We start from the raw sequence: 15,028 nt of genomic DNA on the forward strand, positions 1-15,028 counted from the left end.
ATCAGATTGATTTAACAAAGAATGATCTTAAGACTTCCTTTGAACTTCCCCTGCTGATGGAATTGTCTTGCTTGGAATATGAAAATTTTTTTGTCGATACTATTTTCTTTACACCTATAGATATAAAACTTATTATTTTTATTCATTTATGTATAACTGTAGGTAGCAGATCAAGTTTGTTGTTCCTTTTTGGATGACCTACTTTTCTAGTTTTTATTGACCTTGATAAGTTTGCATGACAATTGTCTGCTGTTGGAAAATCTCACAGCAGTCTAGTTCTTTTTCTGTTCTTCTGCTGTTTGGTCAGGTTGTCGTCTTTTCGACACATCTCTAATCTATTTAAAAAATACTTGACATTAATTACAGGAGGCAAGACATATTAATAAGTCACCTCTTTTTGCCTGAAGAGTGAACAGAGTTTAAAAAAAAATGTAATACCTTTGAATTTAATCTTGGACCTTGCAAATAAATAAACTCATCATAGATACCCGGATTGAAATTTTGTATTTGCGCCAGACGCATGTTTTGTCTACAAAAGACTCATCAGTGACGCTCGAATAAAGAAAAAAAAAAAGGGTTAAAAAGGCAAAATAAAGTACGAAGTTCAAGATCATTGAGGACCAAAAATTCCTAAAAGCTTTGCTAAATACAGCTAAGGTAATCTATTCCTGAGATAGAAAAGCCGTAGTATTTCAAAATATCAAAGTTTTGTAAAAAGTTAATTTATAATTATTACCATATCAATGATAATTCATGTCAACACAGAAGTGCTGACTACTGGACTGGTGATACCCTCGGGGAGAAACCTCCACCAGCATTGGCATCAACCCAGTGGTTGTAAATAAACTCATCATAGATACCAGGATTGAAATTTTTTATTTGCGCCAGACGCGCGTTTCATCTACAAAAGACTCATCAGTGACGCTCGAATAAAAAAAAGAAAAAAATAAAAGTTAAAAAAGTTAAAAAGGCCAAATAAAGTATGAAGTTGAAGAGCATTGAGGACCCAAAATTCCTAAAAGTTTTGCCAAATACAGCTAAGGTAATCAATTCCTGAGGTAGAAAAGCCTTAGTATTTCAAAATGCAACTTTGGAAAGGTCAAAATGTCAAAAATGCATATTTAATGAGGATGCCATGAACTTCTTGACAATGTTTGGTAATCTTCTGATATAGTATTTATTCAAAAACCAAATCCTATAGTATTGTAGCTTTGTACAATATGTATAAATATACACCCAGCATCAGTGACCATTGGTCAATTGGAAGATGCCATGTTAAAAGCAGAGGAAAAGTTGCTACAGTAGGCAGAATTTTTAATGAGGGAAAAGGTTACAATGCATGTCAGAAATATATAGTTTAAAAGTTCCCATGGTTATGTTAACTGGTTATATACAGCATATTAGAGGAGAAAAGCTGAACCTTCTAATTAAAAACAAATGAACTGCATTAGATAAAAGAATATTGCAAATAAATATCTAACTACCTCATCCAGTTTTTTATGGAGGTCAAGTAGACATGTTAGATACTTGTCACACAGTGGTTGATCCAGAGGTCTCTTTTGTAACCTGATAAGGTCATCTTTCTTACTGGGATCATGTTGTAGGATGAAGCTTTCAAGGTCAGTCCATAGTGTGTTGTATTCTGTTTCTGTAATTTGACCTTTGGTGTTGTGACTCAAATAATCATTTTTGTATTGTCGCAATTTTCATACAACATTTTCGTCTTGTCCCAGGTTACAGCAGTTCAACAATATCAAACTTGCCAAGGTGATATCAAGGTCATCCAGTTTGATTTGATTGGCTGTAAATTTACAATGACAGTTGTGAGGTCCTGGTCCTGGATTTTCTGTGTACAAGAGGTCCCATTGGCTGTAGTTTAAAGGAAGGGCTGGACTATTGTAACAGTGTACTTGATCCTGACAGCAATGTGTGTTTCTATGTCTAAGATGGAACAGGACGTGTATTACTGATTGACTGTTGATGAAATCGTGGATAGATCCAAACCCTTTATTTGTGTAGTCATTTACCAGCTTCTGTCTGAACAGTGGTGTAACAATCTCCATGAACACTGACCCAACTACAAAGTAACGTCGTTGATCTTCTCTGTCCATTCTACCAAAAAAGTGAAAGAATTTTAGTCATTGATTTTTCTTGAAATTGTATCATAGAATGTGATTTATTTAAATGAATTTGTGTTGCTCGTTGACTTCCTAGATTTTCAGTAGATGTTGACTTCTGAGTATTTTCCCGTTAGATCTTCCATAATTACTTCAGTTTTTGAAATATTACACAGTTTTTTGTCTCGCTTCAATGAGTCGAAAAAGCAAGACTTGGGCGTGCTGTTTCAGTCTGCAACGCCAACAATATATTTGTTTGTGATTAGATCAGTTTAATGGTGAACCACTAGTGATAGATCCATGATTTATGGTATGCAGTTGTATCAGCATTGGCAGATCTCATTTCCAGGGAGATTATTTGGCCTCACCCCCTCAGTCATGGTCATTATTTAGGATAGTTAAAAGGGAACCACTTATGGTTCATTGACTTAGAATGTTTTGAATAGATTACATGTTTAAATATAGCCATTTTAATTTCAACATTTGGATTTTACTATCAAAATTACAAAATGTTTCACATATTTCTGTGTCAACAGTTTATTTTGCATTTTACCTCAGTCTGTTAAAATCCAATGTCTTCAAAACCATATAATTATGAACTCTATTGGAATGATGATTGTAAGACCCTGTTCAAAAGAGTATCCTTTTGTAATGAATGGGTGACAAACAAGCCAATCTTAATTCTGATTGGTCAGTCTAAAACTTCCCCTAATATGTCCATGCTAAATCGATTCAAACTTTTTATAAATAATGAATGGCAGACAATTTTCAAAAGAACTTTTAATGCTAATACGAAAGCAATCATTTAGACAATAATGTCCTAATTGACCCATATTGGAAATCACATTTTTATCCTGTTTACTTATATCAAGCATAGCTGAAGCAATGTTTTCAGGAAAATGGTATGAATGTTTGTAAATAAAAATACCTCATTTAATTACAAATGCAAAAAAGCATGGTCGCAAAAGGCTGTTCTTGATTCTGATTGATCTTTTTTGGTGAGTGTCCATTGTTGATTTTGAAAATGGAATCAGGTGTGTAATACCTGCTACATAAGAGATTCTTATTAAATGTAAACAAGTGATTTGAAGAACTATGTAATTCTCTATAACTTTTTTGATAATACTTTAAAATATGTTGAACAATAACTTCAAGTACTCACTGAAATGATAAATCAAAAGTTGATTATTCTCTTTCTTTTCTCCCATATAATAAAAATGGAGGATTCTTATCAGTTGGAAATTCCCTTTACTATATTTCGTTTCATTTTTATCGATTTCAGTGTCAAAATTGAAATATAAAAATCAATATGAATTTAAAGGATTTATCATGTTTGTTGCACTCACTTTGTAAGCAGCCTAGCAACTTATGATTGTATTTGATTAAAATTATGAAAACAGAATCTTGATACTTTAATGAGTATTAAAAGTATGACAATATTTAAATCACCTTGGAAATTGTGTTATATACACAGATTTTGAAAAATTCAAAATTGAAATGAATCTGAGTTTTACCAATCCCAACAACAGCTTTCAGTTTAAAGTGAAACAATCTAAGAATACTTGAATTTGTGTATGACCTGTGAAAAAAATGCCTTTAATCTGACAGAAAAGGTCCTTTTATTCTGCGACAATCTGCCAAAAAAGGGAGCTTTCTTTCGCTGAGTGTAATATTTCATACAAGTCATGAACTTTGATCAAAACATTCTCTTGCTTTTGTAAGATGTGTGGATTTACACACAGACTGACAAAGGAATACCATAATACCTTTTGTTTGTGACATTGAAATGTATCTTTTGCTTATAAAAGTCCTTTATCAACTGTTTTATCTTTCAGATGGGAAACACTTCGGACAGTTTATAGAAGGTTGTTTGAAACTATCTCCTGAAGAAAGAGCAGCATTTCTTGAAAAAGACAAGGTTGTATAGTTAGATTATATTTCAAGAGTATGAAAGTATTCACTGTTTATTGATAAAGTTAGAAAATTAAACTAAAATGAAAAACATATTTTTAAATAGATATATTAAAGAAAATGATGTATGAGTGCCAATGAGACAACTCTCCATCCAAGTCACAATTTGTAAAAGTAAACCATTATAGGTCAAAGTACGGTCTTCAACACGGAGCATAGGCTCACACTGAACAGCAAGCTATAAAGGGCCCCAAAAATGACTTGTAAAACCATTCAAATGGGAAAACCAATGGTCTAATCTATATAAAAAACGAGAAACGAGAAACACTTATGAACCACATCAACAAACGACAACTAAAGAACATCAGATTCCTGACTTAGGACAGGTGCAAACAAATGCAGCGGGTTTAAATGTTTTAATAGGTACCAACCTTCGCCCTTATCTGAAACATTAGTGTAACATCACAACATAAAAAAGACACACTATAAGATATCAATTGAAATGGCTTAACTCAATCAAAAGATATATTAACACATGTGAACATACACTGAACGAATAAATTTGATCTATGACAAAATGTAAATACAAAATCAATATATTTTAAAACATGGACTTAGAAAATATCAGTCAAATTTCCAGAAGATCAGATTAATTTGAGTAATTAAAGCTGTACCTTAATACCAGTCCAATATAAAAATAAGGAGGTGTGGTATGATTCCCAAAATGGGACAAATATCCATCAGAGTTGAAATGATGATGATCATTTCAATTAAGTTATAAATCACCGTTCAGCCTTTATCAATGAAAAAAAAAACAAACTTTATAGTCAGCTATAAAAGGCCCAGACTTGAAAAATGTGAAACAAGATTACTCTAATGGCTGAGGGTAGTCCCATGGCCCAAGTAAGGCCTAAAAAAGCTGTCAAAGCAATCTTAGGACTCTGTTGATGCATGTTAAATGTCAGGTTATTTTTTATGAAAGTGTGAGATGTTGGATGATTTCAACTGAGACCACTATCAAATAAACACCATAGGACAGGGATATAAACTATTTCAATGTAGTTACCTGCCTCACTGAAGGTAGAAGCAGGTCTTGTATCCACTCTACTCTCTCCTTCTGAAAGAAATCTTTTGTCAAATTTTTCTTTGATTAATGATTTAATATTTGGTGTACAGCTTAAATAATATTTGGTTGTAGCAAGTAGGCAATTTTTTACATCTGTCGTGTATCCACTTCCTGTTTGTCGATAGCTTAAAATTTTATCACAATTGTTTTTCTTAAAGGTTCTCGCAAAGCATTTTCGACTTCATTCTGCAAATTCCAGAAAATAAACCTCACATTTTAGTGAAAAATATAACTAAGTAGAATAAAAGAGCGAATATTAGGAAACAGGAAAATATATTATTAAAAAATACAAGACAAATAATACAATAAATGAATTTTATAAAGTTTTAAAAAAGTTCTTCTTGTCTGTATAGCTTCTGCTAAAGTATATGATAAAAAGAACATAACATGTCATTTTTCATATCAGACCCCTTAACAGCCCATGGTCAAAATCATCCTGAGAGCCTGTCGGCTCTCTGGCTGATAAGGGGTCTTATATGAAAAATGCCATGTTATAATCTATAATTATCATCTGCTGTGTAGCCACTTCCTGTTAACTGATAGTTTGAAATCTTAAAAACACTCATTGTACTAGGTAAATTTTCTATAAGGGAATGATCAGTTATGCTTCAGTATACATATTACATCAATCAATTGCATGGAGCAATGCAGGTCCAGACAGAGTATTTGTCTTGTTAAATAAGAGGTTTAAGATACCAAAGAAATATTTAAACACAAAGGTCAAAGAAAAAGTGGCAATGCCAAATCAAACTGAATGTAACAGTAACCGTTGCACAACAATGTTTTTATTTTACAATTTGTTGGCCCCAGAATAAAACACTACATTCCAATTTGCATAAAACTAAGAAGAAGATCCATATGCTAGTACAAACTAAATACAAATGTTTATAAGAAAGTAAATAAAACTCACTGATACACCCTTGTTCTAAACTTTCTGTTGGTAGGAAGATAAAATTGAGAGAAGAAGATTTTACTGTTGTTTACATTCTGTGCAATTATTTGTAGAGCTCATTGATTTTAAGTGATACTCTCCTACAGATATATGTATGAAGAGATTCAAATTGTTTTAAAATGATTTTAATAGGAAAATTAATATTTTGCAAACAGAAAATATTATAAATCAGGACATAAATTGTATGTCAAGCTTGACTAGTTACAACGTTTCTGGGATACAATTTATTATGATAATTAGCAAATTGATTTTACCTTTCAATCAAAAAATTGTCAAAATTCAATCTATTGAGAGCAGATTATTGAACTTTTTGTCCAGAAAGAATTTTTAATTTTTCTGTTTTTCAGAGAAAAATCTATCATTTTAGACAGGGGATGTCTTATATAACATAAGAATACAGGTGGAAACCGGTCATTTGATGAAACCTCAGGTTATTTGATAACCTGGGCAGGTATTGAAAAACCTTGAGTGAGCTCTTAAATTCTTGGGTGTCACTCTCAAAATAGGGGTCAGTTGACAGTTAAAGATTTCCTGTGTAGTACCACCCCTTGACCATTTGAATTTGATTGAATAATAAGGAATATGGTATATTAGAAATAAATCATGAAAAATATTTGTGGGTAAGGGGTGGCCCACTGTTAATTTTTCAGAAAACTGTAAATTTTGCCAAATTATTACAGCTTAAATCTGATTTTAATGAAATTCACAAATACATCACTTCTGACACAGTTGACTGTAATCTTCTTTAACTGAAACAATTTGACATTTTAACATATGTTTTCATCAAATTTTCAAATCATTATCACAGTCAAAATTTTTTAGATTTTTATGGCCAAAAATATTGGTTTGTGAACCAACTCCTTTTTGCTATTTATATAAAATAAGCAAAGTATTTTGCTTTTAACACAGGTGCAAATCCATGAAAAGGTGGGGGACCCAGTAAAGCAATGTTAAGGGGGTGACTTGTAAAAGGTCTATGCATTAATCATATATTTAGCTCCTGAAGGGGACCCTGGCCTCCTCTAAATCTGCCTCTGTTAACACCTTATGGCGGTAACTTTTTAAGTCTTCACATGTATTAACCACACTTTAAAGTACCATTTATGATGGGGTGAAAAGCTGCAAAATCATTTATATCTTCTGAATCTAGCACACTCAGGAGGGTTTAAAATTCAAGATTCAACAGTTTTATTATGAAAATGCAAAAAATTGGACAATACTTTCATCTTCTACATTAGACATTTACTCCCATAAGTACAGAACTGTTTTCGTATTAGTGTATAGAAATGAACAGTATAAACAGTGTTACAGGTTAGCTTATTCACTTATTTTTATCACTTATTATTGGGAAGGGGTTTAATAAGTGCATTTTGTTTTAAGAATAAAATCAATTGCGTGGAATGAAAACAGCATATGTTTAACAGCTATTACCCAGTATCCTTTAAAATAGCATTTCAGTTTTACTGAGGATTAAGCCTTTTTTTCCCTGGATAATTAAATACACCTTATAATTAGAATTATATCAAATATTCTGAAATCTGTTTTTGTTTTGTGAGATAGAGTTATCTCCCATTGATCAGTTAAATAGAAGGTAATTATATATTTCAGGATATGGGTTCTGCACATGGAGATAGTGCCCAGGAAGGACAGACACAGGTAACAGATTTCATGTCTATATCTCCTACAAATATGGAGAGAGAAAGCATTTTTAACTTGTCAGTTATCTGTCAATCACAACAGTGTTAGTGCAGTTTAAAAAGGAATGGAACACAACTTGTTAGAATTACTTTATTCCAAGCAGTGTGCATCTCCTTTTTAACTCACCTGGCCCAAATAATCAGTTTTCCACACTTTTTTTTGTCATGCTTGAAGATACTGATTTGAAAATTAATATACAGTTTTAAAATGACAAGTTCAGACATGCAACTAATCGTCGGACCTGTCGGCCCGAGGGGGCAGAAATTGAGCAGGTCCGGCAAATTGGGCTTTTGTGCAAGACCTAATGACCGGCAGGCAGTTCTCTAGGATTTTACTAAGATCTAGCATTTTTGGTGCTAACCTATTAGTGGGGAATTTAAATTTGCCTTGTTGAAAATTTATTAATTAAAGTTAGTAAAAAATTATAAAATTTTCAAATGTTGCTTTTTGAAGTTTAAACATATTTATTCATGTAATTTACAAATATATCAAAATATACAAGGATAACAAAAAGTAAGATCTGGAAACAAGCTGCACACAGCTTATATCAATCTGATTGATTTTTGTACATGTATCCCTGTGATGAGAGTTGTAACTGGGAACTTTAAAGAGGGAAATTTAAAACTGAATTGACTTTTCAGTCCTCACTTTCCTGAGAAAGTTGTAATCAATTATAAATCTTAAGAGCACTGTCAAAAAAAATGGAGAATGGCCCTAGCCTGATGTTCAGTGGTACACAATAAAAAAATTTAAAATATATTGTAGTAATTATTAAAGAACTCAATTGAATTTTAGATATTTTCTAAAAATAATCCACTAAAGCAGCTGTCACTGTAAAGACATCCTATCTCCTTTCTCTTACTGTATAAAAAGCTGATATAAAAAAAATGTAGGTCTGGCAAAAATTTGATGGGTCTGACAAAACTTGCTACCCTGTAGGCCCCAATGTCTGACAGAGAAAAAAAACTGTTTGCATCTCTGCAAGTTACAGATCAATTTCGAATTTTGTTCAGGTCTCATGATTTTGTGCAGAGTTATGGTCCTTGGACTTAGAAAATTCACAGACCATTTATGACATTCTTTTTTCATGAGTGAAATTATCTTAGATCATTATGATAAATAGTTAGTGATACATTGTTATAGTTTATGAAAAATTAATTGAAATGTTTTTAAACAATTAACCATAATCTTACACTTATGAACTTGGTTGCATATAAAGTACTGATTAAGACTTCCGGATTTATTTTAGCCTTACCAGCTAGGCAAGAGTTGTGTCCCTTGATCTGTCAAACTTCTGGTTTTCTTTTGAGTTGAACTACAGTATCTCAAAATATTTCTTTGGTCCAGTTAACTTTGGGATAACGAGAGTGGACTGTATTTTGTTTTCAGGATTATTCTTCATTAGTAAGGCTTTTGTCCAAAGGTTTGCAAAGCAAAAGTAATATGCTAATGAATAGCTAGGACAAACAAAAAAACTACAAGTTAGAGCATGTAACAAAAGGACTGAATCTTTATATGTTGTATGTCCAAATGTTTTTACGCATTTTTGTTAAAGATTGTTTTTTATATTTCCAGGCCCCACCTGCAGACGAAAAATTGAAGACCCATTTTATAGCTTTTGTGTGCAAAGATGGTGGGCTCTATGAATTAAGTAAGTGAATACACAGTTACTGAATACACAGAAAGATCATTTAATAAGAAGTATTTCAGCAATTTTGTAGAACATTAAACAAAATCACTTGATTAGTGCAAAAGATATCATCCTGTGTATGATACTAATGATGGTTCTCAGTATAATCTATTTTTTTGTGAAATGTGTAGTTTGATAACCTCTTGGTTCTCCGTACTTGACAAAACCTATTCTTTGACATGTGTAGGTTGATAACCTCCTGTGATAAGAGAGAAACCCCCTTCTTTGACATGTGTAAGTTGATATCATGTAGCCTTTGTTATGTGTAGGTTGATAACACCTTCTGTGATCGGTAAACAAACTATCTATGCTTGTGATATCTCCTGTGTGATCGGTAAACAAACTATCTATGCTTGTGATATCTCCTGCTGATGTAAATGATTTTTTATTAGGTTTGTTATTTCAAATGTTGCAATCCTATTTGCAAGGACATTAATATTTCCAAGTAGGGTTAATCTTGGATGGACAATTTCTTTAATATTCCTTAAAACTTATCATAACACCTAGAAAATATACATAGGGATGCCACTGACATTCTAGGATTTTCATAGGTACCTCTGTTATATATTCAAATGTTAAATTTTCTAATTGTTATGTAAGACTTTCCCTTACATGGCAACTGCATTTTAATATACATGTACAAGGCCCTAATCAGCGATATGGCATACTCTTGTTTCCAGTTATTGATAGTAGTTATAAGGTTGTCAACACAACATCTACAATAGTTAACAGGGGAAAGAAAGCCATTATTTGGTCCCTAATTTAACTAATTCTATATCCTTTTAGAAATATGTTAGTTTAATTGTTATATGAATATGTTGATGAAGTCTGTTTAATTTTATAAAGTCTCACTGTATGTTATATGTCCTAATCGACATATATTGTATTTGATATAAGTTTTTTTTGACAAAACAACTATTTTTTAGAAAATTTTTGTTCAAATTAATTTTACGAACACACCTACTCAAAATATATATTTGGCTGACATCGTGATCTTTGTAAAGGACATTCCATAGAAAATATCTGTTGTGGAAATGCTTTCCCGAATAAAAATAGGCATATCTCAAATTGAAGCAATATGTTTTCCTTTGATGAAATAACTTTGAAAGATAAAAGTAAATACATAAGACAAGCTGCATCAATTTTAACACAGGTTCTGAATTCTGACAATTGTCTTGTGAGCATTTGAAGGATATCATTTTAATACCAGGTGATTTTTATACGACCACAATTTGCGGTCGTATATTGGTATCACATCAGCGTCTTCCAAAGACATTTGGTTTCCGGACAATAACTTTAGTAAATGTAAAAAGAAATCTATGAAATTTAAACACAAGGTTTATAACCGCAAAAGGAAGGTTGGGATTGATTTTGAGGGCTATAGTCCTAACAGTTTAGAAATTAGGGGCCAAAAAGCCCAAATAAGCATTTTTCCAGTATCGAGACAATAACTTGTGGAACGGTGTATGGATCTCTCTGAAATTATACCACAAGTTTCCATACCACAAAGGGATGGTTAGAATTAGCTTTGGGGGGTTATGGCTCAAACCGTTTAGGAATTAGGGGCAAAAAAGGGGAAAACAAGGGTTTCCTGGTTAATGGACAATTAAAAAAAAGTACAATGTTATGTTTGGATTACCTCTCTTACACTGCTTTTAAATTATGTATTAAGAAATGTTGTATTGTCTTGAGGTGATTAGCTCTCAATTTATTGTTAGAAGTTACTATTAAAAAATGCTGATTAAGGAATATTAATTTTAGCCATGATTATGTATGTCATTTTCTATTTTAAGTCTTTTATGATGTATTTAAATGGGAAATTATGGTTGCAAACTCCATTGGAAATTTGAATTGAGATTAAGACCATATCTTGAGGGAAAGAATTTTTTTTTTGGAAAAAGGGGAGGAGGTGAAAAAAAATTGGGGGGGGGGCTAAAAAAGAAATTGTGAGGGGGGGACAATTTTTTCTCTTTTCAGATTTCAGAAATTAAAGAGCAAATTTCAAATATTTAAAAGCAAAATAAAGGGGGGTACATTTTTTTTTTTGGGGGGGGGGCAATTCGCAACAGCAAAGTGTATTGCACAAAAGCAAAAAACTGAATACAAATTCACATCATATAACCAATTCTAAGTTATTTGACTACAGTTATTCTGTGTCAGAAACCTATTATGTGTCAAATATTTAATTACAATCCAAATTCAGACCTGTATCAAGCGCGAATATTGTGTCCATTTTTGACCCAACTGTTCAGGGTTGGACCTCTGCGGTCGTATCCAGCTGCGCTCGGCAAAGCCATTTATTCAAATTGAGGTGCAAGAAAATTAATGGTTCCAATTTCACTGCACCAAATAAGCAAATACTGTTTTTTCAGTGGACAAAATATTTGAAAGGAAACTTGAAAGAACTTTGAAAGAAAGGGTCACAAACTTGGTTCAAATTATCCACACATGTGCAAATAAAAAAAAAAACTATTCTCAAATATTAAACCCCTTCAAGATTGGTGATGAAACTTGCATAAATATCCACTATTACAATGTACTGGAAAGTGTGTTGTGTACTTGGAAGAAAACCATATTGTGATGATCATGGTCAAAAAGTTTGTTGAAGTTAACTCATACATATACATGTACAAAAATGGCATTTTGTCATAACAGGCCTTTTATATCTTACTATAGGGTATGGGTTATGCTCATTGTTGAAGGCCATAAAGTGCCCTATAATTTTTATAATTCTTTGGTCTCTGATGGATAGTTGTCTCATTAGCAATCATACCACATCCTCTGATTTTTATACGACCACAAAAAAATTTTTGTGGTCGTATATTGGTATGACGTTGGCGTCGTCGTCGTCGTCCGGCGTCGTCCGAAGACACATTGGTTTTCGCACTCTAACTTTAGTTTAAGTGAATGGATCTCTATGAAATTTTACCACAAGGTTCAATACCACAAAAGGAAGGTTGGGATTGATTTTGGGGGTCATGATACCAACAGTAAAGGAATTAGGGGCCAAAAAGGGGCCAAAAATAAGCATTTTTGTAACTTCCAGACATAACTTGTGTGTTAGTGTATGGATCTCTCTGACATTGTACCTCAAGGTTCCATATCACAAAAGGAATGCTGGGATTGATTTTGGGGGTAATTGCCTCAAAATTTTAGGAATTAGGGGCCAAAAAAAGGGGCAAAAAACAAGCATTTTTCTAGTTTCATGACAATAACTTGTGTGTAAGTATATGGATCTTTCTGAAATTGTACTACAAGGTTCCATATCACAAAGGGAAAGCTGGAATTGAGTTTGGGGGTACTTGCCGAAACGTTTAGGAATTGGGGGCCAAAAAGGGGCCAAAAATAAGCATTTTTCTAGTTTCCAGACAATAACTTGTGTTCAAGTGTAAGGATCTCTCTGAAATTGTACTGCAAGGTACCATACCACAAAGGGAAGGCTGGGATTGATGATGGGGGTAATTGCCTCAGTATTTTAGGAATTAGGGGCAAAAAAGGGGCAAAAAACAAGCATTTTTCTAGTTTCAGGACAATAACTTGTGTGTAAGTGTATGGATCTTTCTGAAATTGTACTACAAGGTTCCATATCACAAAGGGAAAGCTGGGTTTGAGTTTGGGGTAATTGCCCTAAACGTTTAGGAATTTGGGGCCAAAAAGGGGCCAAAAAACACACTTATCTAGTTTCCAGACAATAACTTGTGTTCAAGTGTATGGATCTCTCTGAAATTGTACTGCAAGGTACCATACCACAAAGGGAAGGCTGGGATTGAGTTTGGGGATGATGAATCATAAGGGGGTTCAAAAAATTTGGAGGGGGGATTTTTTTATTTTTCCTTTTTTTTCTTTTTTTCCTTTTTTTTTTCTTTTAAAATTTTCCATTTTAAGTTGGTTATTTCTGATTTATATTTAAAAGCAAATAATAATGGTATGGTAGGAGATACACACCAAACAGGATGTGTAAATTATTATATAATAAGTATTGTGCAATAGCAAGAAATTTTCAATTGCACAGTATTGCACAATAGCAAGAAATCTTCAATTGCACAGTATTGCGCAATAGCAAGAAATCTTCAATTGCACAGTATTGCGCAATAGCAAGAAATATCCAATAGCACAATATTGTGCAATAGCAAGAAATTGTCAATTGTACAGTATTGCGCAATAGCAAGAAATATTTAATTGCACAGTGTTGTGCAAAAGAAGATACTTCGTATAAATTGCTTATTTCTTGACCAATTTCAATGGGGTTTTATTCTTGAATTCTTGGGGTTCTTTAATATGCTGAATCTAACCATGTATTTAGTTTTTGGATTTTGGGCCCCGTTTTTAAATTGGTCCACATTGAGGTCCAAAGGGTCCAAAATTAAACTTTGTTTGATTTCATCAAAAATTGAATTATTGGGGTTCTTTGATATGCCGATTCTAACCGTGTATTTAGATTCTTAATTTTTGGTTCCGTTTTCAAATTGGTCTACATTAAGGTCCAAAGGGTCCAAAATTAAACTTAGTTTGATTTTAACAAAAATTGAATTCTTAGGGTTCTTTGATATGCTAGATCTAAACATGTATTTAGATTTTTGATTATGGGCCCAGTTTTCAAGTTGGTCCAAATCGTGGTCCAAAATTAAACTTTGTTTGATTTCAACAAAAATTGAATATATGGGGTTCTTTGATATGCTGAATCTAACCATGTATTTAGATTTTTGATTTTTGGGCCCCATTATCAACTTTGTCCACATTGAGGTCAAAAGGGTCCAAAATTAAACTTTGTTTGATTTCATCAAAAATTGAATTCTTTGGGTTCTTTGATATGCTGAATCTAACCATGTATTTAGATTTTGGATATTGGACCATAATAGGTGAATGTCCAATTTATTTTTTTTTAAGTTCTTAGACCACATTCATTCTGTGTCAGAAACCTATGCTGTGTCAAATATTTAATCACAATCCAAATGCAAAGCTGTATAAAGCTTGAATGTTGTGTCCATACTTGCCCCAACTGTTCAGGGTTCGACCTCTGCGGTCGTATCAAGCTGCGCCCTGCGGAGCATTTTATTTATAATGTGTGAAAGTCTTATTAACACTTTCACCATCTGATCTGTAGAAATATTTTATAAGTTAACAGCCACATCAATTGTAAGACTTAAAATTAAAAAAAAGTGTTGTTTGCATATGATGTGAATGACGTCTGTAATTTTATGAGTGATCTAGATTTTGGACACACTATGTATGATCTTAACATTTCGTATCATACATTTAACTTCAATATTCCAATATTGGCGTATTTGAAATAGTTCTAGGTAAACATACCAAATTAATCCAGCTGTATATATATCCATAGTAGGTACATTGCTTGCAATATTGTATTTATATCATCCTATATCAGGTGTAGTTAGGGCTCCACAGACTAGGCAGCAGTGCCCTTTAATAATCACTGTCTGTCAAAAAAAAGTTTAGATTAAAAGTGGAATATAGATGATGTCAAACTTTGTTTTTGATCAAAAACTACAAATTTTGAGAAATGTCTTCTTATA

At 32.6% G+C, this 15,028-nt stretch overlaps 1 protein-coding gene across 1 annotated transcript in view; it reads left to right on the forward strand.

The window, feature by feature from the left end:
- LOC127726401 (ubiquitin carboxyl-terminal hydrolase-like) overlaps positions 1-15,028 on the forward strand; it is a 120,256-nt gene that overhangs the window by 57,481 nt on the left and 47,747 nt on the right. Inside the window, exons 3-5 of the mRNA XM_052233803.1 lie at positions 3,953-4,035; positions 7,715-7,762; positions 9,380-9,455. Coding sequence (XP_052089763.1) covers positions 3,953-4,035; positions 7,715-7,762; positions 9,380-9,455 — 207 coding nt within the window. The remainder of the gene's footprint in view (positions 1-3,952; positions 4,036-7,714; positions 7,763-9,379; positions 9,456-15,028) is intronic.

The sequence above is a fragment of the Mytilus californianus genome, unplaced genomic scaffold (assembly GCF_021869535.1).
Source record: "Mytilus californianus isolate M0D057914Y unplaced genomic scaffold, xbMytCali1.0.p SCAF_17, whole genome shotgun sequence".
Taxonomy (NCBI): Eukaryota; Metazoa; Mollusca; class Bivalvia; order Mytilida; family Mytilidae; genus Mytilus; species Mytilus californianus.